Source organism: Dendrobates tinctorius, unplaced genomic scaffold, assembly GCF_039654945.1.
Source record: "Dendrobates tinctorius isolate UK_male_01 unplaced genomic scaffold, ASM3965494v1 ptg000147l, whole genome shotgun sequence".
In the NCBI taxonomy this organism is placed as follows: Eukaryota; Metazoa; Chordata; class Amphibia; order Anura; family Dendrobatidae; genus Dendrobates; species Dendrobates tinctorius.
This window is the reverse complement of record NW_027361814.1, coordinates 18854089-18880888: the sequence shown is the minus strand read 5'-3', so window position 1 is coordinate 18880888 and position 26800 is coordinate 18854089. Positions and strand designations below refer to the sequence as shown.

The window sequence follows — 26800 nt, the reverse complement described above, 5'->3', positions numbered from 1 at the left end:
ATCAGCGCCCTCCAGCTGATTCAGGACGCAATGTGAAAGCTCCCAGTCCTCTCTCTTTCTGCTATCTGTCTGCAGCTACCAGTTCCCCTATCTCTCTGCAGCTTCCAGTACCTCTGCTATCTGCCTGCGACTTCCAATACCGCTATCTCTCTGCGACTTCCAGAATCCCTATCTCTCTGCAGCTTCTAATTCCCCTATCTCTCTGCAGCTTCCAGGACCCCTATCTCTCTGTGGCTTTCAGTTACCTTTCTGCTATCTGCCTGTGGCTTCCAGTACCTCCATCTCTCTGCGGCTTTCAGTACCTTTGCAATCTCTCTGCAGCTTCCAGTACCTTTAATATCTGCCTGCGACTTCCAGTACCTCTACTATCAGCTTTCCAGATCTAATACCTCTATCTCTCTGCAGTTTCCAGTACCCCTATCTCTCTGCGGCTTCCAGTACCCCCATCTCTCTGCAGTTTCCAGTACCCCTATCTCTCTGCGGCTTCCAGTACCCCTATCTCTCTGCGGCTTCCAGTACCCCTATCTCTCTGCGGCTTCCAGTACCCCCATCTCTCTGCAGTTTCCAGTACCCCCATCTCTCTGCAGTTTCCAGTACCCCTATCTCTCTGCGGCTTCCAGTACCCCTATCTCTCTCTGTCACTTTCAGTTACCTTTCTGCCATCTGCCTGCGTCTTCTAGTACCTCTGCTACCTGTCTGCAGCTTTCAGTACCTCTGCTCTCTCTGTCCTGAGTGCCTCACCCCCCTCACCATTTGAGCCTAACACTTAGCTTTACACCATAAATAAAAATACATGATTAAAAGGAGTTGATCACTTTTAAAACAATTTTTTTTTTATTAATTGCATGCTTTAAATCACTTTTGAAATTGTGCTTCATTAAAAATGTTGCTCTCTTTGGCAAGGACAGGCTTTTTATTCGTCTGCAAGATCAACTTTTATGTAGTCTTGCATGGGGTTACCGCAACAGTGTGAAGCCAGAAGACCGCAGCGTCTGATTGCTCCTAATGTGGCACTGAGAAGAAGCACTTCGACTTCATTTTAATGGTGTTTATTCCTTCTGGCAGAACAGGGGTTAATCGGCCATGTTGGAAATTGCTGTGTCCGTAGCTGAGCTCAGTTATACACTCCTTTCTGCTTTATAATCTGAGCTCTGATACAAATCCTTGTCACAGCTAGCATTTGCTGCATGGCTAATGGAAGGAGAGGTGTTCATATGAGGAGAGTTAGAGGAGTTATTGTGTCTTGGTTTGTATGTGTGGTAATTCCTTATCCTTCTCTATTTTGGTTTATTCCCCTACTTCTACGCCCTGGTGCATTCCCTTATTATATGTGAGTGAATATTTTGTATGCCTGGAGTTTTCTGTTAACCCTTGTTTGTTTGGTGCATTAGGGTGCACAGTAGCGCCCCTCTTCACTGGGTGGGGGAAAAGAACAGATGAAGGGTTAACTCAGGAGATAAAGCAAGGGTGGAGGCCCCAGCATCTTCACCTTCAGAAGTATCCCAGGGAGAAGGGCAAACTAGGGCACCCCCTAATGTTAGGGACAAGGAAGGAGCCTCTGGTCCCGGGTCACTCGACAGCTGTGTCGTGACAGATCTGTAGTCATAAATTAGCTAAGAGCAAGTGAGAAAAAGACAAACAAAAGAGTTACAAATTCTCCCATCAGACCGTCAGAAGGAGCTCACTGACAGATTTTTAGAAACAGTACAAGCAAATGCCAGCTCACCGACTGGTGTGCGATATCACCATGAGCTGGAACTCCAGACTACATCTGCTTGCAAGACTTTGTGAGTAGAAGAGGCAAATTGTGGAACACTAGTTCCAACGAGTCCATCGGTATTCTGGTCAACCTCCACACATAACTAAAGAGTGGGGATGGATGTCTGTCATTTTGGCAGTGTTCCAAGACTTTGAAGACTCCACAAAGATGGTGAGTGGCGATGACACTATAAGCAGTGCAACGATCCCGCTTCTCTGCCTACTTAAACAGTCGCTGCTGACAATTAAACATGAAACTTTACATGTGGACCAGGTGGAGATGAAAGAAGACATGAGACCTGGAGATACTACCCAGCTCATCCTCATATCATCTTCTCAGCACGCACTGGGTAACAATGAGGAGGTGGAGGCTGAGGAGGAGGAGGAACAGGAGCTGGTTGCTAGCGCAACAGAGGCTAGTATCCATACAAGCTTCTTCTGGTCTCACCTATGTGGATGGGCTGAGGAGGGGAATGAAGAGGAATAGATGGAGGAGGAGGAGGAGAATAGTCCCAAGAGTCCTGGTTGTGTACCACTGCCTTTCCCATGACCACTGCTTTACATTCATCTTGGCCAAAAAAAAGAGTCCTGGTTGTTCACCCTGCTAGACCCATGCTATGAGGAGAACTTTGCATCTGATTCTCACAGCTGACACCCATCACTAAGTGTCAGGAGCGGTCACGGACTGCTCCCAGAACTTTAACCCCCAGCACACTGCGATCAAACATGATCACAGTGTTCCAGGAGCAGGCAGAAGGGCTGTCAGCTCTGACAGCCAATCTGCCTTTGGTTCGGAGACCCCATGGCATGACGCGGTGTCCCGATCGCTCTCATGGTAACCCGATGTCGTCATGTCAGGAAGACTCCGAGGTTAGTGAGAAATTCCATACAGCACTGACAGCTTATATGGCATGCAGATCAGCCTGCACAAAATGAGTGTCACATAGTGGGACACAGCGTAAAAGTAAGAATGAAATTAAAAAAAATTAAAATAATTGTAAAAATATAAAAAAGTAAATATTTATTCTATCATTAAATCAATATTTGAATTAAAAAATATCTAAACACTAAAAGTACACATATTGAGTATCGCCGCGTCTGTAACGACCCGACCTATAAAACTGTCCAGCTAGTTAACCCCTTTAGTGAACACCATTAAAATAAACAAGGCAAAAAAATGCTTTATAATCATACCGCCGAACAAAAAGTGGAATAACACACGATTAACCCCTTAGCGACCGCCGATACGCCTTTTAACGTCGGTAATTAAGGGTACTAAAACCACAGCGCCACTAATTCATCAAAGTCTGCATTCCAAAATGGCACTCCTTCCCTTCCATGCTCTCCCATGCGCTCAAACAGTGGTTCCCCCCCACATAAGGGGTATCAGCGTACTCAGGACAAATCGCCCAATAACTGTGGGGGTATGATTTCTCCTGTTACCCTTGTAAAAATAAAAATTTGGGGGTGAAAAGATCATTTTTGTGGAAAAAAATGGATTTCTTATTTTCATGGCTCTACGTTATAAACTTCTGTGAAGCACTTGAAGGTTCAAAGTGCTCACCACACATCTAGATAAGTTCCTTAATGGGTCTAGTTTCCAAAATGGGGTCACTTGTTGGAGGTTTCCACTGTTTAGGCACATTAAGGGCTCTCCGAACGCAACATGGCATCCGATCTCAATTCCAGCCAATTCTGCGTTGAAAAAGTCAAACGGCGCTCCATCCTTTGCGAGCTCTGCCGTGTGCTGAAAAAGTGGTTTACCCCCACATATGGGGTATCGGCGTATTCAGAAGAAATTGTACAACAAATTTTGTGGTTGATTTTCTCTTTTAACACTTGTGAAAATAAAAAAAAAATGGTTCTGAATTAAATTTTTTGCTTAAAAAAGTTAAATGTTAATTTTTTCCTTCCACATTGCTTTAGTTCCTGTGAAGCACTTAAAGGGTTAATAAACTTCTTGAATGTGGTTTTGAGCACCCTGAGGGGTCTAGTTTTTAGAATGGTGCCACTTTTGGGTATTTTCTGTCATGTACACCCCTCAAAATGACTTTAAATATGATGTGGTCCCTAAAAAAAATGGTTTTGCAAATTTTGTTGTAAACATGAGAAATCGCTGGTCAACTTTTAACCCTTATAACTTCGTAACAAAGAAAATGTTGCTTCCAAAATTATGGTGATGTAAAGTAGATGTGTGGGAAATGTTATTTATTAAGAAATTTTTGTGACACATCTCTCTGATTTAAGGGCATAAAAATTTAAAGTTTTAAAATTGCAAAATTTTCAAAATTTTTGCCATATTTCTGTTTTTTTCATAATTAAACACAAGACTTATCGAAGAAATTTTACCACTAACATGAAGTACAATATGTCACGAAAAAACAGTCTCAGAATCAGTGGGATCCATTAAAGCGTTCCAGAGTTATAACCTCATAAAGGGACAGTGGTCAGAATTGTAAAAATTGGCCTGGTCATTAAGCTGCAAACTGGCTCTGTCGCTAAGGGGTTAAAAAGACGTATGTAAATAAACGTGGTACGCTGAAAAGGTCATCTTATCCCACAAAAAACAAGCCACCATATAGCTCCATCACCAGAAAAATAAAAAAGTTATAGCTCTTAGAATGAAGCGATGCAAAAATATTTTTTTTCTAGAAAATAGTTTTCAATGTATAAAAGCGTCAAAACAAAAAAAATGATATACATGAGGTATCGCTGTCATCGTACTGACCCGAAGAATAAAACTGCTTTATCAATTTTACCGCACGCGGAACGGTATAAACGTCCACCCCCAAAAGAAATTCATGAATTGCTGGTTTTTGTTCATTTTCCTCCCAAAAGTCGGAATAAAAAGCGATCAAAAAATGTCATGCACCCAAAAATGGTACCAATAAAAACGTCAACTTGTCCCGGAAAAAACAAGACCTCACATGACTCTGTGGGCCAAAATATAGAAAAATTACAGCTCTCAAAATGTGACGATGCAAAAACTATTTTTTGCAATAAAAAGCGTCTTTTATTGTGTGACAGCTGCTAAACATATAAACCCACTATAAAAATTGCTATAAATAGTAAATCAAACCCCCCTTTATCACCCCCTTAGTTAGGGAAAAATAATAAATAAAAAAAAGGATTTATTTCCATTTTCCCATTAGGGTTAGGGCTAAAGTTACAGTTAGGGTTGGGGCTAAAGTTAGAGTTAGGGTTGGGGATAAAGCTAGGTTTAGGGTTGGGGCTAAAGTTAGGGTTAGGGTTGGGGCTAAATTTGGGGTTAGGGTTTGGGTTGGTACTAGGGTTAGGGTTGGGATTAGGGTTAGGTTTATGGTTAGGGTTATGGTTACTATTGGGATTAGGGTTAGAGGTGGGTTGGAGTTAGAATTGGGAGGGTTTCCACTGTTTAGACACATCAGATGCTCTCCAAATGCGACATGGTGTCCGATCTCAATTCCAGCCAATTTTGCATTGAAAGTCAAATGGTGCTCCTTCCCTTCCGAGCTCTGCCATGCACTCAAATAGTGGTTTACCTGCACATATGGGGTATCAGCATAGTCAGGACAAATTGTACAACAACTTTTGGGGTCCAATTTCTCCTGTTACCCTTGATAAAATAAAACAAACTGGATCTGAAGTAAAGTTTTTGTGAAAAAAAGTTAAATGTTCATTTTTTTTTAAACATTTCAAAAACTTCTGTGAAGCACCTGAAGGGTTAATAAACTTCTTGAATGTGGTTTTGAGCACCTTGAGGGGTGCAGTTTTTAGAATGGTGTCACGTTTGGGTATTTTCTATCATATAGACCCCTCAAAGTGACTTCAAATGAGATGTGGTCAATAAAAAAAATGGTGTTGTGAAAATGAGAAATCACTGTTTAACTTTTAACCCTTATTACTTCCTAACAAAAAAAAATTTGGTTTCAACATTGTGCTGATGTAAAGTAAACATTTGGGAAATGTTATTTATAAACTATTTTGTGTGACATATTTCTCTGTTTTAAGGGCATAAAAATTCAAAGTTGGAAAATTGCGAAAATTTTCATCAAATTTACGTTTTTTTCACAAATAATCGCAAGTCGTATCAAAGAAATTTTATGACTATCATGAAGTACATACAATATGTCACGAGAAAACATTGTCAGAATTACTGGGATCAATGGAAGCGTTCCAGAGTTATTACCTCATAAAGGGACAGTGGTCAGAATTGTAAAAATTGGCCTGGTCATTAACGTGCAAACCATCTTTGGGGTTAAAGTGGTTAATTTTGCCTTATATACAAGTCATCATACAAGAAAGATTGTTTCTTAACATTTTTTTCTGTGAACTCCAATTTCTCATCAATTTTTTATGTTTTATTGTCAGACCTTAAAGTGGAGTAAAAGTGCGACACTTGTTCTCAGCAGCCATCTGGGAGTCAGAGTTACTTGAGGAGGTCTTCCCCTTGCTGTTCTCCTTCCATTCAGCACTTTTTCCACATATTTCAACATTTTCACTGCCCCCAGACCTCTTTGTAGGGTCTGCCAGAAAAATGCTTGGATTTCCCATTGACTCCCATTATACTCATTACTCAAAACGAGCATGTGAGCATTAGAAATTGCTCGGTTCGAGTAACAAACATCCAAGCTTTTTACTGCTCACTCATCTCTAAATTTCACTCTTTGCAGTGCAAAGGATGAGAGCTGCTACTAATGTATTGCAGGAGGATTTAGCCACAGATTTGTGTCGGATTTTCAAGGGATTTGCAACTGGATTTTTTCCACCTGAACTCACTTTACACGGTGATCCTGCAAAGTTCATTCATATATCAGATATAACGTCGGAAGTCGAAGGCAGGCAGCACAAAACTACAAGAATATGCTTAAAAGCACAATGGAATAAACAACTTCATTTATTCTATGTCTGATGACAAATTCTTCCTGACTGAAAGAAGGAAGTTGAAAATGTATTGTTGTCTTGGAAAGAGGCAGAACAGGCAGGATCGTCACTGGTCCCATCCAATTAACTCTACTGATGGCATTCCAATTAATATGATTATTGTCAAATGTCTCTCCAAAAAGTCATAGATAAGTCAAAAAGTCCAACTGAGGTCAAACATTGTAGTGTCACCTAAACAGCATGAAGTTCACCTAAAGATATAACTCCCTAGATGAGTTTTTTATTTAGAGATGAATTATTTACGCATTGTGATTGCATCTAATGAAAGTAGCCCTTGAACCCCTTGGGATCAGGCTACACTGCTGGGTTTCTCTGGAGGGGTGGAGGGATTTGTTTTTATGACATTCACTAGCAGGGTTATTACTGTTTAAAAGGAACTTGTCAGTAGGATCAACCCTCCTAAGCTGTCTATATGGGCATGCAGGTCATAGAAAGCTGAATAAAATGATATCTTGAGATCTGAGATCAGATGTTTTTATCCAGAGAAATCCACATTTTTCCTAATACGTAAATGAGATGTTAAGATCTACAGGCAGGACCTAGATCTCCCTGAGAATCGGATTCCAGAGATTATTTAAAATAAGAGATTTCACCAGAGTGAGAAATGTAATGACTGACAGTCCGTTCTCCAGATCTACACTGTTAACTCGTCTTTTCATTTAAAATAAGCTCCAGATGCAGATTCTTAGAGATTATTATTATTATTATTATTATTATTTATTATTTATTTATATAGCACCATTGATACCATGGTGCTGTACATGAGAAGGGATTACATACAAATAACAGATATCAATTACAGTAAGCAAACTTACAATGACAGACTGATACAGAGGGGAGAGGACCCTGCCCTTTCGGGCTTACGTGCTACAGGATGGTGGAGAAGGAGACAGTAGGTTGGTGGGTTGCAGCAATTCCGGTATTGGTCGTGGTGAGGAGGTAGTGGGGTCATTGCAGGCTGTAGGCTTTCTTGAAGAGGTGGGTTTTCAGGTTCCGTCTGAAGGATCCGAATGTGGTTGATAGTCGGACAAGTTGGGGCAAAGAATTCCAGAGGATGGGGGCTATTCAGGAGAAGTCTTGGAGGTGGTTGGGTGAGGAGCGAATAAGTGTGGAGAAGAGAAGGAGGTCTTGGGATGACCGAAGATTACGTGAGGGAAGGAATCGGGAGATTAGTTCAGAGACATATGGGGAGACAGGTAATAGATGGCCTTGTAGGTCAGTATTAGTAATTTGAGCTGGATACGCTGAGGGAATGGGAGCCAGTGAAGTGATTTGCAGAGGGGAGAAGCGGAAAAGTAGCGAGGAGAAAGATGAATTAGTCAGACACCAGAGTTAAGGATAGACTGGAGAGGTGCGAAGGTGTTAGTAGGGAGATCACAGAAAAGGATGTTGCAGTAGTCGAGGCCGGAGATGATGAGGGCATGCAAAAGCATTTTAGTAGATTGAGGGTTGAGGAAAGGATGGATTCTGGAAATACTTTTGAGCTGGAGGCGACAGGAAGTAGAACGAGCTTGGATGTACGGTTTGAAGGACAGGGCAGAGTCAAGGGTCACTCCGAGGCAGTGGACTTCCGGTACTGGGGAAAGCGTGATGTCATTAATTGTGATAGATAGGTCAGGTAAGGAAGATCTGTGAGATGGAGGAAAGATGATGAGTTCAGATTTGTCCACATTGAGCTTGAGGAAGCGAGAGGAGAAGAAGGGGGATATGTCTGATAGACACTCTGGGATTCTGGAGAGCAGAGAGGTGACGTCTGGGCCAGAGAGGTAGATCTGAGTGTCATCAGTATAAAGGTGGTACTGGAATCCATGGGACTTTATGAGTTGACCCAGGCCAAAGGTATAAATTGAGAAGAGTAGGGGTCTTAGAAAAGAGCCTTGGGGGACTCCAACAGAGAGAGGGTGGGATGAGGAGGTAGTGTGGGAGTGGGAGACACTGAATGTGCGGTTGGAGAGGTATGAGTAGATCCAGGATAGGGCGAGGTCTTTGATGCCAAAGGAGGAGAGGATCTGTAGTAGGAGGTAGTGGTCAACTATGTCAAATGCAGAGGACAGGTCTTGAAGCAGGAGTATAGAGTATAGTCCGTTTGCTTCGGCTGTAAGTAGGTCATTAGTAATTTTGGTCAGGGCTGTCTCAGTGGAATGATGGGGGCGGAAGCCATATTGTATATTGTCAAAGAGATAGATGAGAGGTGGGAGGAAAGTTCAGCGTGGACGTGCAGCTCCTGGAGTTTGGAAGCGAATGGTAGCAGTGATATTGGGCGATAGCTGGACATAGCGGTTGGGTCGAGGGTTGGCTTTTTAAGGATAGGAGTGATTGTGGTATGTTTGAAAGCAGAAGGGAAGGTACCGGACGTTAGTGATAGGTTGAAGAGGTGAGTTAGGGATGGGATAAGTGTGGTGGTGAGGTTGGGGAGGAGGTGGGATGGGGTCAAGTGCACAGGTTGTGATGTGCGATTTGGAGAAGAGACGATTAAGCTACCTTTCAGTGATGTTGGAGAGGGAGGATATGGGGTTTGGGCATTGGTCTGGTATACAAAGGGGTTGTGGTGGTTGAACAATGAAGACTTGCCTTGTTTGGTTGAACTTATTTTTGAAGTGTGTGGCAAAGTCCTCAGCAGAGATGAGGGAGGTTGGAGGGGGCAGTGGTGGGCGGACGAGGGAATTGAAAGTTTTGAATAACTGTTTTGGGTTGTAAGATAGGGAAGATATGAGGGCTGTGAAGTAGGCCTGTTTAGCAGATTTGAAAGCGAGTGTTGCCTGTTTGAATGCAGTGAAGTCGTCTCATGAATTTGTTTTCTTCCAAGTGAAGAGATCCATGTCTGACCCATAGATCATAGAATCATAGAATCGTAGAGTTGGAAGGGACCTCCTGGGCCATCTGGTCCAACCCCCTGCTCAAAGCAGGATTCACTAAATCATCCCAGTCAGATGTCTGTCCAGCCTCTGTTTGAAGACTTCCATTGAAGGAGGACTCACCACTTCTCGTGGCAGCTTGTTCCACTCATTGATCACTCTGTCAAAAAGTTTTTTCTAATATCTAATCTGTGTCTCCTCCCATTCAATTTCATCCCATTGCTTCTAGTCTTTCCTTGTACAATTGAGAATAAAGATGATCCTTCTACAATGTGACAGCCCTTTAGATATTTGTAGACAGCTATTAAGTCTCATCTCAGTCTTCTCTTTTGCAAACTAAACAATCCCAAATCCGGCAACCTTTCCTCATAAGACAGGATTTGCAGACCGGTCACCATTCTGGTTGCTCTTTTCTGAACTTGCTCCAGTTTGTTGATGTCTTTTTTAAAATGTGGTGCCCAAAACTGGACACAATATTCCAGATGAGGTCTGACCAAAGAGGAGTAGAGGGAAATAATGACTTCACGTGCTCTAGACTGTATGCTTCTGTTAATACATCCTAGAATTGCATTTGCCTTTTTTGCTGCTGCATCACACTGTTGACTCATATTCAGTCTGTGATCTATTAGTATACCCAAGTCTTTTTCACATGTGCTGTTGCTTAGCCCTATTCCTCCCATTCTGTATATGCTTATTTCATTTTTATTGCCCAGATGTAGTACTTTGCATTTTTCCCTGTTAAAACCCATTCTGTTAGTTGCTGCCCACTTCTCCAGTTTATTTATATCTTTTTGAATCCTCTCTCTCTCTTCTCTAGTATTAGCTATCCCTCCTAGCTTTGTGTCATCAGCAAATTTAATCAGTTTACCCTCAATTCCTTCATCTAAATCGTTGATAAAGATGTTGAACAATACAGGGCCCAGGACAGAGCCCTGTGGTACCCCACTTGAGACATTCTTCCAACTGGATGTGCAGCCATTTACGACCACTCTTTGGGTCCGATCACTAAGCCAGTTGTGAATCCACCTAAGGCCGGTTTCACATTAGCGCTTTTTCAGCACGCGCACGGCCGGGGGTAGCTCCGCCCCCGAGCCGGCTCTCTGCCCAGCGTGCCCGCCCCTTGCTTGTAGCGCCGCCTACTAGCGGACAGCGGCGCCTGCGATCGGCGCACCCTATCTTTAGCATAGGGTGCGCAGATCGTGCGCAGGCCGTGCGCTAGTTGCGCTTTGACCTGCGCTGCGCACTTTTGACGGTGCGCCGTGCGCGCCAAAATCCGAAAAGTTTGATTTTGGCGCGCACGGCGCACCGTCAAAAGTGCGCAGCGCAGGTCAAAGCGCAACTAGCGCACGGCCTGCGCACGATCTGCGCACCCTATGCTAAAGATAGGGTGCGCCGATCGCAGGCGCCGCTGTCCGCTAGTAGGCGGCGCTACAAGCAAGGGGCGGGCACGCTGGGCAGAGAGCCGGCTCGGGGGCGGAGCTACCCCCGGCCGTGCGCGCGCTGAAAAAGCGCTAATGTGAAACCGGCCTAACAGTTGCCTTGTCCATTCCATACTTAGTCATTTTTTCAATAAGGATTGTATGAGATACTTTGTCAAATGCTTTGCTGAAGTCAAGAAATACTATATCTACAGCATTTCCTTGATCCACCCAATCAGTGATTCCGTCATAGAAGGAAATTAAGTTAGTCTGACATGACTTATTAGTTACAAACCCATGCTGACTCTGTTTAATCACTTCATTCTTATCCAGGTACTGACATACATGTTGTTTAATAATTTGTTCAAAGATCTTTCCTGGTATAGAAGTCAGACTCACCGGCCTATAGTTGCCTGGGTCCACCTTCTTCCCCTTTTTGAAGATAGGAACAACATTTGCACTTCTCCAGTCTTCTGGGACTTCTCCTGTTCTCCAAGAATTTTCAAAGATTATGGAGAGGGGTTCAAAAATTTCTTCTGCTATCTCTTTCAGTACTCTGGGGTGTAATTCATCTGGACCTGGAGACTTGAATTAATTTAGGTTAGCTAAGTGTTTCCTCGCTATCTTTCTGTTTATAGATATCCTGGATTCTTCTATTCCCTTAATAGGACAGTGAAGAACAGTTGATGTTACATTTCCTTTCTGAGAGAAAACAGATGCAAAATAGGAATTTAAAAGTTCGGCCTTCTCAACATCCTGTCTTACCATTTCATCATTTTTATCCTGTAAAAATCCTATAGCATCTTTGACTTTTCTTTTACTTTTGACATATCCCCAAAATCCTTTATTATTGCTTTTGACATCTCTTGCAAGCCTCAATTCATTGTCAGCTTTAGATAATCTGATTTGTGCCCTGCAGGTTTCTACAGACAGCATGATATTCTTCTTTAGATATGCCTCCCTCTTTCCATTTTTTTCTTCTTTTTTAGCATGTGCTTAAGTTCTGTGTTCATCCATCCTAGCTTCCTTAAATGCTTCCTATTCTTCCCTCTTTTCGGAATTGTTAACAATTGTGCTTTGAGAATTTCATTTTTCAAGATTTCCCATCCTTCCTGGACATTTTTGTCTTTAAGGATATCCATCTATTGGATCCCTTCAATTCTCTTTCTGAATCCCTTAAAATTTGCCTTTCTGAAATCTAACCTTAACAGATAGTTTACATATTAGGAAAAATATGGATTTCTCAGGAATAAAACATATCAAAGTATCATTTTATTCAACTTTTTATGACCCGGATACCCATATAGATGGCTTAAGAGGGTTGTTCCTACTGACAGATGCCCTTTAAACAGTAATAACCATGTTTGTGAAAAAGTTAATGCTAGCATCACCATAGGTCTAGAATTATACAGGGGTTGAGTCTTCCCTGGTGGTCTGTGGGTCACTCACCTATCAACGCTCTCATGTTCTGCTTGGTGCTTTTGTCAGGAAACAAAGCAGGATATGCCCCACTGATCACAAAGATCATAGAGATCATTTTGACACCGTAATATGGTCCGTATATTTGTACCATCAGAGACACAATTGATTCTTTGAAGCAGTGCCAGGAATTATTGAAATGGGGTGGAGGAACTCCGACTCCTTCAACAAGTGGGCATACTGGAGTGGGGATCACCACTTAGTAGACATCTATGGGGGCAATATGATTAAGAAAGATTCTTCCATAACTATGCCATCCCTCCATCCCCCACTCCACTTAGAATATATCCTGCCTTGTTTCTGTTGATGTGTACTTATTTAAATATGTGTTAATAATTCATTAGAATATATATTGCTTTGACTGATGAAATCTGAACACATAACCAGAGGGCGATGAAAATAAGCAAATAAAGAAAATAAATACCAAACTGTCTGATGTAGTTTAGTGCGATCTCTGGAATCCTCTCTAGGGGACAATATCTTGGGATGTTTTATTATCACTGGAGCTGATAATTCAAAATAATCAAATTTATTTGCACTTAAATTTGTCTTATCCTGACTGCTTAGGCGTGACTCAGTAATATACTCACCCGAAACAGTGCAAGAACAAATATAACATGAAAACCAACAGTAACACGCATTTCTAAATCCAGGTGAAAAACAAACGTCCTAATTCAAATTCATGACTAACTATCCCCTCTTTGAATTCTTTAGTTTTACCTATTCTATAGGAATTAAGACTGTACAGTATATAGCAGCTAGGTGATTTATTGTTAATTAGAAAGTCTGAGCAGTTGTAGAAAAGCTGAAGTTTTGGCACTTTGCTGGTCCAGAGCATTCAGGCAGTGTTAACACAATACCAAAGAAGTTAGAAATTGGCAATGATATTTGAGAAGAAATTGTTGCTGCCCATCTATCTCAGAAGGGGTAAAAAGGTATTTCAGATCAATGTGGATTAATTCTACAATGAGAAAGATTATTCATAAGTGGCAAACTAGTCAATAAAACAGTTGACATTTTTCCTAAGAGTAGACATCCCAGCAAATTTTCCCCATGGTCAAACCATGCAAATCTCAGATAAATAACAAAAACCCAAAGAGCTACAGCCCAGAACCTAAAGGACTCATCATGCTAAATGTTCAAGTTCATCACAGTACAGTACAATAATATCAAAGTAGAGATGTTTGGCCATAACAACCTGCAGCACCATTGGCAAAAATTAATCACAGCATATCAGCACAAACACCTAATACTGTCAAGCACGGTGGTGAGGGATAATGATTTGGGCTTAATTTGCAGCCATAGGATCTGGACCCTTTCAGTATTTGTGCTAACCTTGATTTCCTCTGTATACCAATGTTTTCTAGAGTGAAATGTGAGGCCATTTAACCAAAAGCTAAAGCTTGAATGAAAAGGCAATAATCCCCAGTACACCAGCAGTGGTCCAATTATCCCAGTGCTGCTCCAGGTGATTGACAGGTCTCTCCCTATGTACACATAGCAGCGGTTTTGAGAACGGGAGCTCGGTGCAGTGTGTGAGGAAGGCTGCACTAACAAACACCTGTATATCATGCCCCCAACACATTAACTTAAAGATTACCCCTATAACATATCCATAAATACAGCTCAAATAAGTTTGGAGGGAATTAACTAACACAGAAATCTGGGCATTTATTTGGTTTTTAATCTGTCCACTTTAGGTAGAAAAGCCCCAACATAGTGGTAGTGAATTATGAGTGATTGTACTTAATTGGATTATCCCATGTATTATGAGGTTTGTCTGGCATTTGGCTTTCAGAGTTTGATAAAGAGGAACAGTTGATGGACTTTATCAATCAGTTGGTGTATTGGAGCGGATTCAATATTCTTCACTTGGAGTTGAAAAGCTTGGGTGCAGAAAATGACAGAGTTTTTTGGTTGACTTACATCCAAGAATGGGGCCCAGAGTGAAACTGTTTTAATATTAAAGAAGATGTCTTGATTACAAATGTCTCATTATTTCTCTCAAGGTATAAAGGGATTGATTATTGGTACAAGTTATCCATAATTGCGACAATGACTAATAAGCAGTCAAACATCTCCCACGATTGTCAGAGTTACTGAAGGGATTTTTGCCAACTTTGCAAGCTATCACATTTTAAAAGGATTGGTGATAACTTGCTGATCGGGGGTTCACCTCTGGGACTGCCAATGGTCCAGAGAACAAGGCTCAGAAGAAGCCCAAGCATTGAGACCCCTAGCAATCATAAAGTTACTCCCTGTCATGGATAGGCAATTGCTTCCTAACTTAGTACAACCCATTTAAGTTTACACCAAAATGTGATTTCTTTAGATTAGTTTTCTTGAATTTTGATTGGAAGCCAGGAGATATCTTCTTTCTGCCCCGTTCAGGTAGTAAAGACCAAATGGATATAATATTGAAATTTACTTGGTGCTTCCAATAAATGTTTGCAAAAACCGAAAGAACAATGGAAGCTGAAATACCATAATTATGGTATTTGAGCTTCCATTGTTCTTCACGTTCAGGTAGTGTAGACACTGTTCTTTTATCCTTGACCTTGAAAACTCTGCTTCCTGTTGTATCCCTAGGAACATGCAATGCCTTTGTATCATTTTGCTTTCTTTTCCTTCCTTGTGTCCTACTAACTTTTTGGACCAGTCTATTGACAACCCAAGGATATTTGCAAACTAGAGGCCATTGCCCATGAGGCATGGACTAAGATTCCTCGGGAACGCTGCCAAAGACTGGTGTCTAGCAATGCATCATGTTTGCATCAGGTCATAACAAAGTGCTCTACTAAATACCAAAGGCAAGAAGGGAATGAATAATTTTGAGACTGCAGTAGTCAGTAAAAGTGTACTTTTGTGTTAACTATGTAGAAGCTACGTCTTATATTAGTTCTGTTGAGGGACTTCAATTATTCTTGTTCGGTTGTTTTATTGCAAACAGCAGAAAGTTTGCAAGTTTTACTAATGCACCAAATTTGCAATGGGAGCTGAATAATTTTGATTGCAACTGTATAAAAAAAAATAAAACACAGCTAAACTAAAGGAACAATCCTACCTTAATGCATATATAATAAGACAATTGTTATAATCGGTCTGCTTTTATAATTTCCAAAACAAAAATTGCCGACAGCTTCAATAACTCTAGGTATGTCAAACTTGGTTACATAGTGCAGCATCAAAAATACATCTCTTGGAAAGCTACGGAAGTATTTTTAAAAAATCAGATGGGAAGTCGTAATAATATTATTGTCTACTGTGATATACTAAATTAGGGTGTCAATATGTAAGTCACTGGTGAAATAAGAGGTAAAGATTCTGTGTCACAGACTTTAGGAAGGATGTACATACCATTGACAAAGCCGTTTTTGCATTTCTTTTGTTGTAAGGAGACTAAGCCCACACATACATTCAAAATAACGGTCCCAGGTTTACCGCAAGTGAGAACACCACAGCATCTGATTTATCGTACTCCTGCACCGATTAGAAGCTTTCCTGCATTAAGGATCCCAGCAGTTCACTGTGAACCACTCCCCTTTCCTGTATATTCTGGGCTCTGGCCAGCACTCATTGCCAGAGATGGCTTCATTGCTACATAGTTTAGGAGCTGGTGGTTTGTTGTTGTTTGAGAATGCATTTGGTGGATTTATCTGAGACTGTTGCAAGGGTTTGGTTATGTACTAATTCTCTCCTTCTACTACTTTGGTTTTCCCCATACTCCACTTCCTGATGTTTACCTCTGTTGCTTGTGTGTGTATATTTGTATGATTGGTGTTTTCCTTTACCCCTGTTGGTATTGTTAGACTTGTTAGTCTAGTTGATGTATCGCCATACACTACTTTTCCCCTCTTCCCTGGGTTGGGGAAGGGAACAGTCTGAGGGCAGATTCAGGAGTTTAAGAGTCTACACCATCAGAAGTAATCCAGAGAACAGGACGAGCTAGGGTGCCCCTAGTGTTAGAGACAGAGAAGGAACCCCTGTTTCCATGATAGCCGACAACAGAATTGTGACAATAACTGTTTGAGGAACACTCTCATGACCACCATAATCTTGCTGAAGTAGTTATTTTATGACCTTATGATCACGTGCAGATGTGTCCTACCTCAACTTTCTTCTAAGTCTCCTTTCCCACCACTGCTTTATTAATTTGGTTTAAAGGGGTTATCCATTACTAACACAACCCCTTCTTGAACTAAATGTTTGGCCCCCATAAAATAATAAAGTGTACAGTGGGTACGGAAAGTATTCAGACCCCTTTACATTTTTCATTCATTGCAGCCATTTGGTAAATTCAAAAAAGTTCATTTTTTTTCTCGTTAATGTGCACTCTGCACCCCATCTTGACTGAAAAAAAACAGAAATGTAGAAATGTTTTCAAATTTATTAAAAAAGAAAACCAGAAATATCACATGGTCATAAGTATTCAGACCCTTTTCTCAGACACTTATAGTTAAGTCATATGCTGTCCATTTCCTTGTGATCCTCCTTGAGATGGTTCTACTCCTTCATTGGAGTCCAGCTGTGTTTACATAAACTTGATTTGTAAAGGCGCACACCTGTCTATATAAGACCTCACAGCGCATGTCAGACCAAATGAGAATCATGAGGTCAAAGGAACTGGCCAAGGAGCTCAGAGACAGAATTGTGGCAAGGCACACATCTGGCCAAGGTTACAAAAGAATTTTTGCAGTACTTAAAGTTCCTAAGAGCACAGTGGCCTCCATAATCCTTAAATGGAAGAAGTTTGTGATCACCAGAAGTCTTCCAAGACCTGGCCGTCCAGGCAAACTGAGCAATCATGGGAGAAGAGTCATGGTGAGAGAGATAAAGAAGAACCCCAAGATCACTGTGGCTGAGCTCCACAGATGTAGTAGGGAGATGGGAGTAAGTTCTAGAAGGTCAACTATCACTGCAGACCTCCACCAGTTGGGCCTTTATGGCAGAGTGGCCCGACGGAAGCCTCTCCTCAGTGCAAGGCATATGAAAGCACACATACAGTTTGCTAAAAATAACACATGAAAGACTCCCAGACTATGAGAAATAAGATTCTCTGGTCTGATGAGATGAAGATAGACCTTCTTGTTGATAATTTTTAGCGGTATGTGTGGATAAAACCAGGCACTGCTCATCACCTGCCCAATACAATCCAAAAAAAGTGAAACATGGTGGTTGCAGCACCATGCTATGGGGGTGTTTTTCAGCTGCAGAGACAGAACGACTGGCTGCAATTGAAGGAGACATGAATGCAGCTAAGTACAGAGATATCCTGGATGAAATAAAAAATCGGAATAAATTCTGAGGTTATAACAATTTATTTATTTAACATACACATAGGGGTAAAATGCTCGTTTAGAAAACAAAACCTCAGTGTAAAACATATGAAATAATCAGCAAAAAATATAAATGGATATAGCGCTATATCTCTAAATGAAAAAAGGGTCAATTTAGAGATATAGCGCTATATCCATTTATATTTTTTGCTGATTATTTCATATGTTTTACACTGAGGTTTTGTTTTCTAAACGAGCATTTTACCCCTATGTGTATGTTAAATAAATAAATTGTTATAACCTCAGAATTTATTCCGATTTTTTATTTTGGACTTTTTCCAGTTGAATCTCCAACAGCATATTTTTAATCTTTAATTTTAAATATTTTGGTTTTTTACGGAATTATTTACTTCCTTGGTATATTGTGTGTATTGCTACTTAATAGTTTTTCATCTCAACTAATTCCTTATTAAGGTGAAGGGTTTTGTGTGCGCGAATTTATTATTTTTATTTATTTCTTTATGATTATACTGACAAAATAGTGGTTTTTTGTTTAATTCTGCAGCACCATTTACTCTGAGCGCCACTGTAGATTCCTTTTGATTTATATCCTGGATGAAAACCTCTTCCAGAGTGCACCTTCCAACCATGCAATGACCATAACTACACAACTAGAATAGCAAAGGAGTGGGTTCAGAACAATTCTGTGACCATGCTGGATTGGCCCAGCCAGAGCCCTGACCTAAACCCAATTGAGAGACCCCTCTGGAGAGACCTGAAAATGGCTGTCCACCAATGTTCACCATCCAACCTAATGGAAATGGAGAGGATCTGCAAGGAAGAATGGCAGAGGATCCCCAAATCCAGGTGTGAAAAACTTGTTGCATCATTCCCAAGAAGACTCATGGCTGTACTAGCTCAAAAAGGAGCTTCTACTCAATACTGAGCAAAGGGTCTGATTACTTATGACCATGTGATATTGCAAAAAATTCTACATTTCTGTTTTTTTCAGTGAAGATGGGGTGCAGAGTGTACATTAATGAGAAAAAAATGAACTTTTTTGAATTTACTAAATGGCTGCAATTAAACAAAGAGTGAAAAATGTAAAGGGGTCTGAATACTTTCCATACCCACTGTACACTCACTTTCCATGCCAGCGCAGTTCCCGTGGTGTCAGTATTCGCATTTCCTGGGCGTTCGTGCGGTGTTGTGACATGTGATTCCAGTGCCCAATCAGCACTTCTGTCATTGTCTCTGTCTCTGTCTACATACGGATTGAACATGAAGAAGCTAACAGGGAAAAGCTGTAGCACAGACTTTATCCTTCATGCACAAGCCATACGTAGGTGGGGACAGTGATGCCAGCACTGATTGGGTGCTGGGGTCTTGTGCCACGACACCGCACGGGAGCCCCAGGCAGAGAGAGTGCAGACACCGCAGAAATGGCGCCGGCACAGGAGGCCTTTTTATTTATCGGGGGCCAAACATTTAGTTCAAGAAGGGGTTGTCCTAGTAGTGGACAACCCCTTTAAAGCAATTCACAAAAAGTTTAGTAATCAAAAAGAGGTTTATAGCCTTAACTTTCTGCTTGCGTAGAAAAATACCATTGTCAGTGAATGTCTACTTGTTAATCAGAATTGAAGAAAAAATATTTGTGGAGCAATACCCATAATTACTATTTCCATATGAGGGGGGAAAAAACTCTCTTCGGTATATTTTTCAACCCATTCAGCCTCTTTATGCCCATTTCTTCAATTTTGGACTGTTCTCTTCCTATGGGCAGGCAGCAGCCTGTAGGATTTGACCAGTAGTTTTCAAGGAGTGCTTTGCAGTAATCTCCTGCTAACTCTTGTCTCTAACTCTTAATTGTCCCTCAAAGATCCCACCAGGGACAGTCACAGACAGAAGAGTGCCCCTGAGCAAGTATATTGGCCCTTTGCAAACCAAAAGCTCATCATAATTCAAAATTCCACATACTTTGGAGTTGGAAGTGGGCTCCCTCACTTGTTGGGCCCCTGTGCAACTTCACGGGTTTCACTAATGTTATGTCTTCCTCTTTATCCTATCAATATCTTATATATTTGCCTTCTATCTATCTACATCTACAGTATGTCTATGTCTGCTGTCTCTTGCACCCGGTGTTATATCAACTTCACATGCATAGTTCTCCTCTCATTAGGACAAAGTTTTGGCCTCTTCACTACCAGATAACCATGAAGCATGAGCAAGGAATCTACTGAGCATGTGCGTCCATCACTGAAGGTGGACCTACGGTTCAGACACAGGGGAATCAGTATAGGCACAATTACAGCTGAAAATGTAATGTACTTACAGAAGCAAACTTTTTTAATTGATCTATATCAAAAATTCACTTCTTTTTGGATACTCTGTTCAGCTTTGAAAAATTCTTTAGGTGATGCAAGCTCTTTACTGATGGCGACATCTTTAATGCAATTAATTCATAAACCAACTTGTAATACTACATTTCATTTCACATGACGTAGCTGCTGCATGGGGAATGTGTAATCCACCAACTTTGACATCTCAAAAGGGAAGAGTGGGCCTGAAAGGGTAATACCCAACACCTACCCTTCCCTGGATAAGTCTATGTGATAGCAAAGTTCTGTACAAGACAGAGGAAGTACATTTTTATATCTATTAACCCCTTCGCACCCGAGCCTGTTTTTGCCTTCGTGACCGGGCCAATTTTTTCAATTCTGACCAGTGTCAATTTATGAGGTCATAACTCTAGAACGCTTCAACGGATCCTACTGATTCTGACATTGTTTTCTCATGACATATTGTACTTCATGATGGTGGTAAAATTTTTTAGATATGATCTGCACTTATTTGTTAAAAAAAATCAAAATTTGGCAAAAATTTAGAAAATTTTGCAATTTTCAAACTTTTAATTTTTATGCCCTTAAATCAGAGAGTGATATCGCACAAAATAGTTAATAAATAACATTTCCCACATGTCTACTTTACATCTGCACAATTTTGGAAACATAATTTTTTTTTTTTAGGAAGTTATAAGGGTTAAAAGTTGACCAGCGATTTCTCATTTTTACAACAAAATTTGCAACACCATTTTTTTTAGGGACCACCTCACATTTGAAGTGAGTTTGGGGGGTCAATATGACAGAAAATACCCAAAATTGACACCATTCTAAAAACTGCACCTCTCAATGTACTCAAAACCACATTCAAGAAGTTTATTAACCCTTCAGGTGCTTCACATGAATGAATGGAATATGGAAGGAAAAAATAAACATTTAACTTTTTTTCACAAACATTTTACTTCAAAACCATTTTTTTTATTTTCAAAAGTGTAAAAAGAGAAAATGAACCACTAAATTTTTTGTGCAATTTCTCCCGAATACGCCAATACCCCGTATGTGGGGCTAAACCACTGTTTGAGCACACGGCAGAGCTCAGAACGGAAGGAGTGCCGTTTGACTTTTTCAATGCAGAATTGGCTGGAATTGAGATCGGATGCCATGTCGCATTTGGAGAGCCCCTGATGTACCTAAACAGTGGAAACCCCCCACAAGTGACCCCATTTTGGAAATTAGACCCCCCCAAGGGACTTATCTAGATGTGTGGTGAGCACTTTGAACCCCCAAGTGTTTCACTAAAGTTTATAATGTAGAGCCGTGAAAATAAAAAAAAATCATTTTTTTTCCACAAAAATGATCTTTTAGCCCCCAATTTTTATTTTCACAAGGGTAACAGGAGAAATTGGACCCTAAGAGTTGTTGTCCAATTTGTCCTGAGTACGCTGGTACGCCATATGTTGGAGAAAACTACTGTTTGGGCACACGGTGGGGCTCGGAAGGGAAGTAGTGACGTTCTGAAATGCAGACTTTGATGGAATGGTCTGCGGGTGTCATGTCGCGTTTGCAGAGCCCCTGATGTACCTAAACAGTGGCAACCCCCCACAAGTGACCCCATTTTGGAAACTAGACCCCCCAAGGAACTTATATAGATGTGTGGTGAGCACTTTGAACCCCCAAGTGTTTCAGTAAAGTTTATAATGTAGAGGCGTGAAAATAAAAAAATCATTTTTTTTCCACAAAAATGATCTTTTAGCCCCCAATTTTTATTTTCACAAGGGTAACAGGAGAAATTGGACCATAAGAGTTGTTGTCCAATTTGTCCTGAGTATGCTGGTATGCCATATGTTGGAGAAAACTACTGTTTGGGCACACGGTGGGGCTCGGAAGGGAAGTAGTGACGTTCTGAAATGCAGACTTTGATGGAATGGTCTGTGGGTGTCATGTCGCGTTTTCAGAGCCCCTGATGTACCTAAACAGTGGTAACCCCACACAAGTGACCCAATTTTGGAAACTAGACCCCCCAAGGAACTTATCTAGATGTGTGGTGAGCACTTTGAACCCCCAAGTGTTTCAGTAAAGTTTATAATGTAGAGGCGTGAAAATAAAAAAATCATTTTTTTTTCCACAAAAATGATCTTTTAGCCCCCAATTTTTATTTTCACAAGGGTAACAGGAGAAATTGGACCCTAAGAGTTGTTGTCCAATTTGTCCTGAGTACGCTGGTATGCCATATGTTGGAGAAAACTACTGTTTGGGCACACGGTGGGGCTCGGAAGGGAAGTAGTGACATTCTGAAATGCAGACTTTGATGGAATGGTCTGTGGGTGTCATGTCGCGTTTGCAGAGCCCCTGATGTACCTAAACAGTGGAAACCCCACACAAGTGACCCCATTTTGGAAACTAGACCCCCCAAGGAACTTATCTAGATGTGTGGTGAGCACTTTGAACCCCCAAGTGTTTCAGTAAAGTTTATAATGTAGAGGCGTGAAAATAAAAAAATCATTTTTTTTCCACAAAAATGATCTTTTAGCCCCCAATTTTTATTTTCACAAGGGTAACAGGAGAAATTGGACCCTAAGAGTTGTTGTCCAATTTGTCCTGAGTACGCTGGTATGCCATATGTTGGAGAAAACTACTGTTTGGGCACACGGTGGGGCTCGGAAGGGAAGTAGTGACGTTCTGAAATGCAGACTTTGATGGAATGGTCTGTGGGTGTCATGTCGCGTTTGCAGAGCCCCTGATGTACCTAAACAGTGGAAACCCCACACAAGTGACCCCATTTTGGAAACTAGACCCCCCAAGGAACTTATATAGATGTGTGGTGAGCACTTTGAACCCCCAAGTGTTTCAGTAAAGTTTATAATGTAGAGGCGTGAAAATAAAAAAATCATTTTTTTTCCACAAAAATGATCTTTTAGCCCCCAATTTTTATTTTCACAAGGGTAACGGGAGAAATTGGACCATAAGAGTTGTTGTCCAATTTGTCCTGAGTCCTGAGTACGCTGGTACCCCATATGTGGGAGAAAACTACTGTTTGGGCACACGGTGGGGCTCGGAAGGGAAGTATTGACGTTCTGAAATGCAGACTTTGATGGAATGGTCTGCGGGTGTCATGTCGCGTTTGCAGAGCCCCTGATGTACCTAAACAGTGGCAACCCCCCACAAGTGACCCCATTTTGGAAACTAGACCCCCCAAGGAACTTATATAGATGTGTGGTGAGCACTTTGAACCCCCAAGTGTTTCAGTAAAGTTTATAATGTAGAGGCGTGAAAATAAAAAAATCATTTTTTTTCCACAAAAATGATCTTTTAGCCCCCAATTTTTATTTTCACAAGGGTAACAGGAGAAATTGGACCATAAGAGTTGTTGTCCAATTTGTCCTGAGTATGCTGGTACGCCATATGTTGGAGAAAACTACTGTTTGGGCACACGGTGGGGCTCGGAAGGGAAGTAGTGACGTTCTGAAATGCAGACTTTGATGGAATGGTCTGTGGGTGTCATGTCGCGTTTGCAGAGCCCCTGATGTACCTAAACAGTGGAAACCCCACACAAGTGACCCCATTTTGGAAACTAGACCCCCCAAGGAACTTATCTAGATGTGTGGTGAGCACTTTGAACCCCCAAGTGTTTCAGTAAAGTTTATAATGTAGAGGCGTGAAAATAAAAAAATCATTTTTTTTCCACAAAAATGATCTTTTAGCCCCCAATTTTTATTTTCACAAGGGTAACGGGAGAAATTGGACCCTAAGAGTTGTTGTCCAATTTGTCCTGAGTCCTGAGTACGCTGGTACCCCATATGTGGGAGAAAACTCCTGTTTGGGCACACGGTGGGGCTCGGAAGGGAAGTAGTGACGTTCTGAAATGCAGACTTTGATGGAATGGTCTGCGGGCGTCATATTGCATTTACAGAGCCCCTGATGTACCTAAACAGTGGAAACCCCCAATTCTAATTCCAACCCTAACCCCAACACACCCCTAACCCTAATCTCAGCCCTAACCATAACTCTAACCACAAACCTAACACCAACACACCCATAACCTTAATCCCAGCCCTAGCCCTAGCCCTAGCCCTAACCCTAGCCCTAACCCTAGCCCTAGCCCTAACCCTAACCCTAACCCTAACCCTAACCCTAGCCCTAGCCCTAGCCCTAACCCTAGCATTTTTTTTTTTTTTACTTTTTTTTTTTTTTGTCACAAGTTCGCTGCCCTGCGATCTGACTCATAGTAACGCCACTTCACCTCTGATCATCTGTCAGTGTGAGATCAGAGGAGAAGCAGCGTTACTATGTGACAAGATCGCTGCCTGGCACATAATAACGCGACTTCTCCTCTGATCTCACAATGACAGATGATCAGAGGTGAAGCAGCGTTACTGTGTGACAAGATCGCTGCCTGGCACAGCTGTGCCAGGCAGCGATCAGCTGTGCCAGGCAGCGATCTAGTCACACAACGCTGCTTCACCTCTGATCAGCTGTCAGTGTTAGATCAGAGGGAGAAGCCGCGTTACAATGAGGGAGATCGCCGGGAAACAAGCAGCTTTCCCAGCGATCGCTCCCATTGGCTGCTGTGACGCTGACGTCATCGGGACCTGAACCAATCAGGTCTCGATGACGTCGGGGGTCCCAGCATGCATTGCGCACCGGGATCCCCGCATTGTAAGGTATGTGGGGGTCCCGGGGGGCACAAAACCGCCGACAGTAGATAAACGTTGGCGCTGCACAAAGCCCAGCAAGCGCCAACGTTTATCTACTGTGGGCGGTCGTGAAGAGGTTAATAGTCCTCTTTTTCTATTTGTATTTTTTTTTTTTACATATTGTACTAAGGTACGTGACGTTTATACAGAATGTTATTGCTATGGGCTATTTTGTACTATGAGTTAGATCAACTCTTTATGTATGCCATTGTCCTCATAGAGCTCGCTAATCGTTGCTTTTGGCAAAACTTTAACACATGATATACAAAAGTCAGCACATTGTCTAATCCAGTTTATTACACAATATTCCTATAGTTACTTAAAAATGATTAACCAGTACTCACTATCAAAGAAGGGGCGCAGATATTTGTTGTATCCCTTCATAAGCTTCTGGATGGTAGGGGGAAGGATTTCTCCCTCCTTTCCTTCTGCATTAACGGTAGGAAGATAGCTGACACGGGTAGAAACAAATAATGAATATATTTAATTTACTACTTAGAACAAAATTGACTAATGAAGCAAATTTTGCATTTAATAGGTTAAGTTTAGAAAAGCCATTTTCATATAGTCCATTCTGTATCAACGGAGAGGGATCTTTGTTCAGAGCTTTCATCTTTTGGCCAAAATGGGAATTGAAGAGGAATACAAAAGAATCAATATATGCTGGACATGCAATTAATAATCTTTATGTCATCATACTCATAGTAAATATACAGTATACAACAGGAGAAATAAGTGGGTCTAATGCTACTATCTACCAGGATGGTGAAGATGCAATGAGGGTGGACATTTCAACAACACACTGATCCCAAACACACAGCCAAGGAAACTCAATTGGTGTCAGAGAAAGAAAATAAAGTTGCTAGAATGGCCGAGCCAATAACCAGACCAGAATCCAATAGAAAATGTAAAAAGGAATAATGCTCAGAGTTCAGAGAAGGAGCCCACAGGACCTTCATGATTTGAAGAGTATTTGTGTGGAAGAATCAGCCAAAATCACACCTGAGCAATGCCTGCGACTAGTTTCTCCATACAGGAGGCGTCTTGAAGCTGTCATCACCAACAAAGGTTTTTCTTCAAAGTATTAAATACATTTCAGTAAGCCTGTTCAATACTTTATTTCTGTGTCATATCTCATTATTACACATAACTTAATTTATTTACATCCATGGTTTGATTTTTTTGCCTGTGTGAATTGGATGGGTTGTTACCGACATCTGGTGAGAATTCCATGTCAATAGCACCTTAAGAAATAAATTGGGGACGTGTTCTATACTTATTTCACTTATCATATATTATCGTATATACTGTATATTTATATAATTTTTTTTTCTTGTTTGTGCCTAGGTAGTCTATGTCTTGCTGTTTTATCCACCAATGCTTTTTCTAATATATACAGTATACAGTATATTAGTATACTGTATATATTAGTATATAGTATATATTAGATTAGAAAAAGCAATGATGGATAAAAACAGCAAGACATAGACTACCTGGGCACCAAGAAGAAGGTAAAGCTTCGTATTTTCTACTGCAGACTTCAAAATGGGCTAAAACTATGTTCATATTCGTGAGAAAAGATGTCCTGATACACAGATTATCAGTAGATTCTTACTTGTAATTCTAAAAGCGACATTTGAGAATTTGTATTTAACTTGATGACCGAAACCTTAAAGGGTACGTGCACACGCTGCGGAATGCTCTGCAGATTTTTCTGCGCGGATTTAGCAAAATCCGCAGGTAAATCTGCAGGTCAGAAGACCTGCGGTTTATCTGCGGATTGGCCTGCGGTTTTCCCCTGCGGTTTATCACCTCTACTATGGAGCAGATGGCAAACCGCAGCGTAATCCGCAGAAAATAATTGACATGTCATTTCTTTCTGCGGATTTGAAACCGCAGCAAAACCGCGCGGAAAAATCTGCACCGTCTGCACTGCGGTTTTCGTTTTCCATAGGTTATAATGATACTGTACACCACAGCAAAAACTGCTGCGGATCCGCAGGACCAAAACCGCTGCGGATCCGCAGCAGAATCTGCAGCGTGTGCACACAGCCTTAG

The 26800-nt window shown here is 41.3% G+C and overlaps 1 protein-coding gene across 1 annotated transcript in view; it reads right to left on the bottom strand.

Annotated features, from left to right (window-relative positions):
- Window positions 1-26800, bottom strand: part of GABRP (gamma-aminobutyric acid type A receptor subunit pi) — a 135859-nt gene that overhangs the window by 71353 nt on the left and 37706 nt on the right. The window contains exon 3 of the mRNA XM_073546330.1: window positions 25087-25193. Within this exon, the coding sequence (XP_073402431.1) occupies window positions 25087-25193 (107 nt within the window). The remainder of the gene's footprint in view (window positions 1-25086; window positions 25194-26800) is intronic.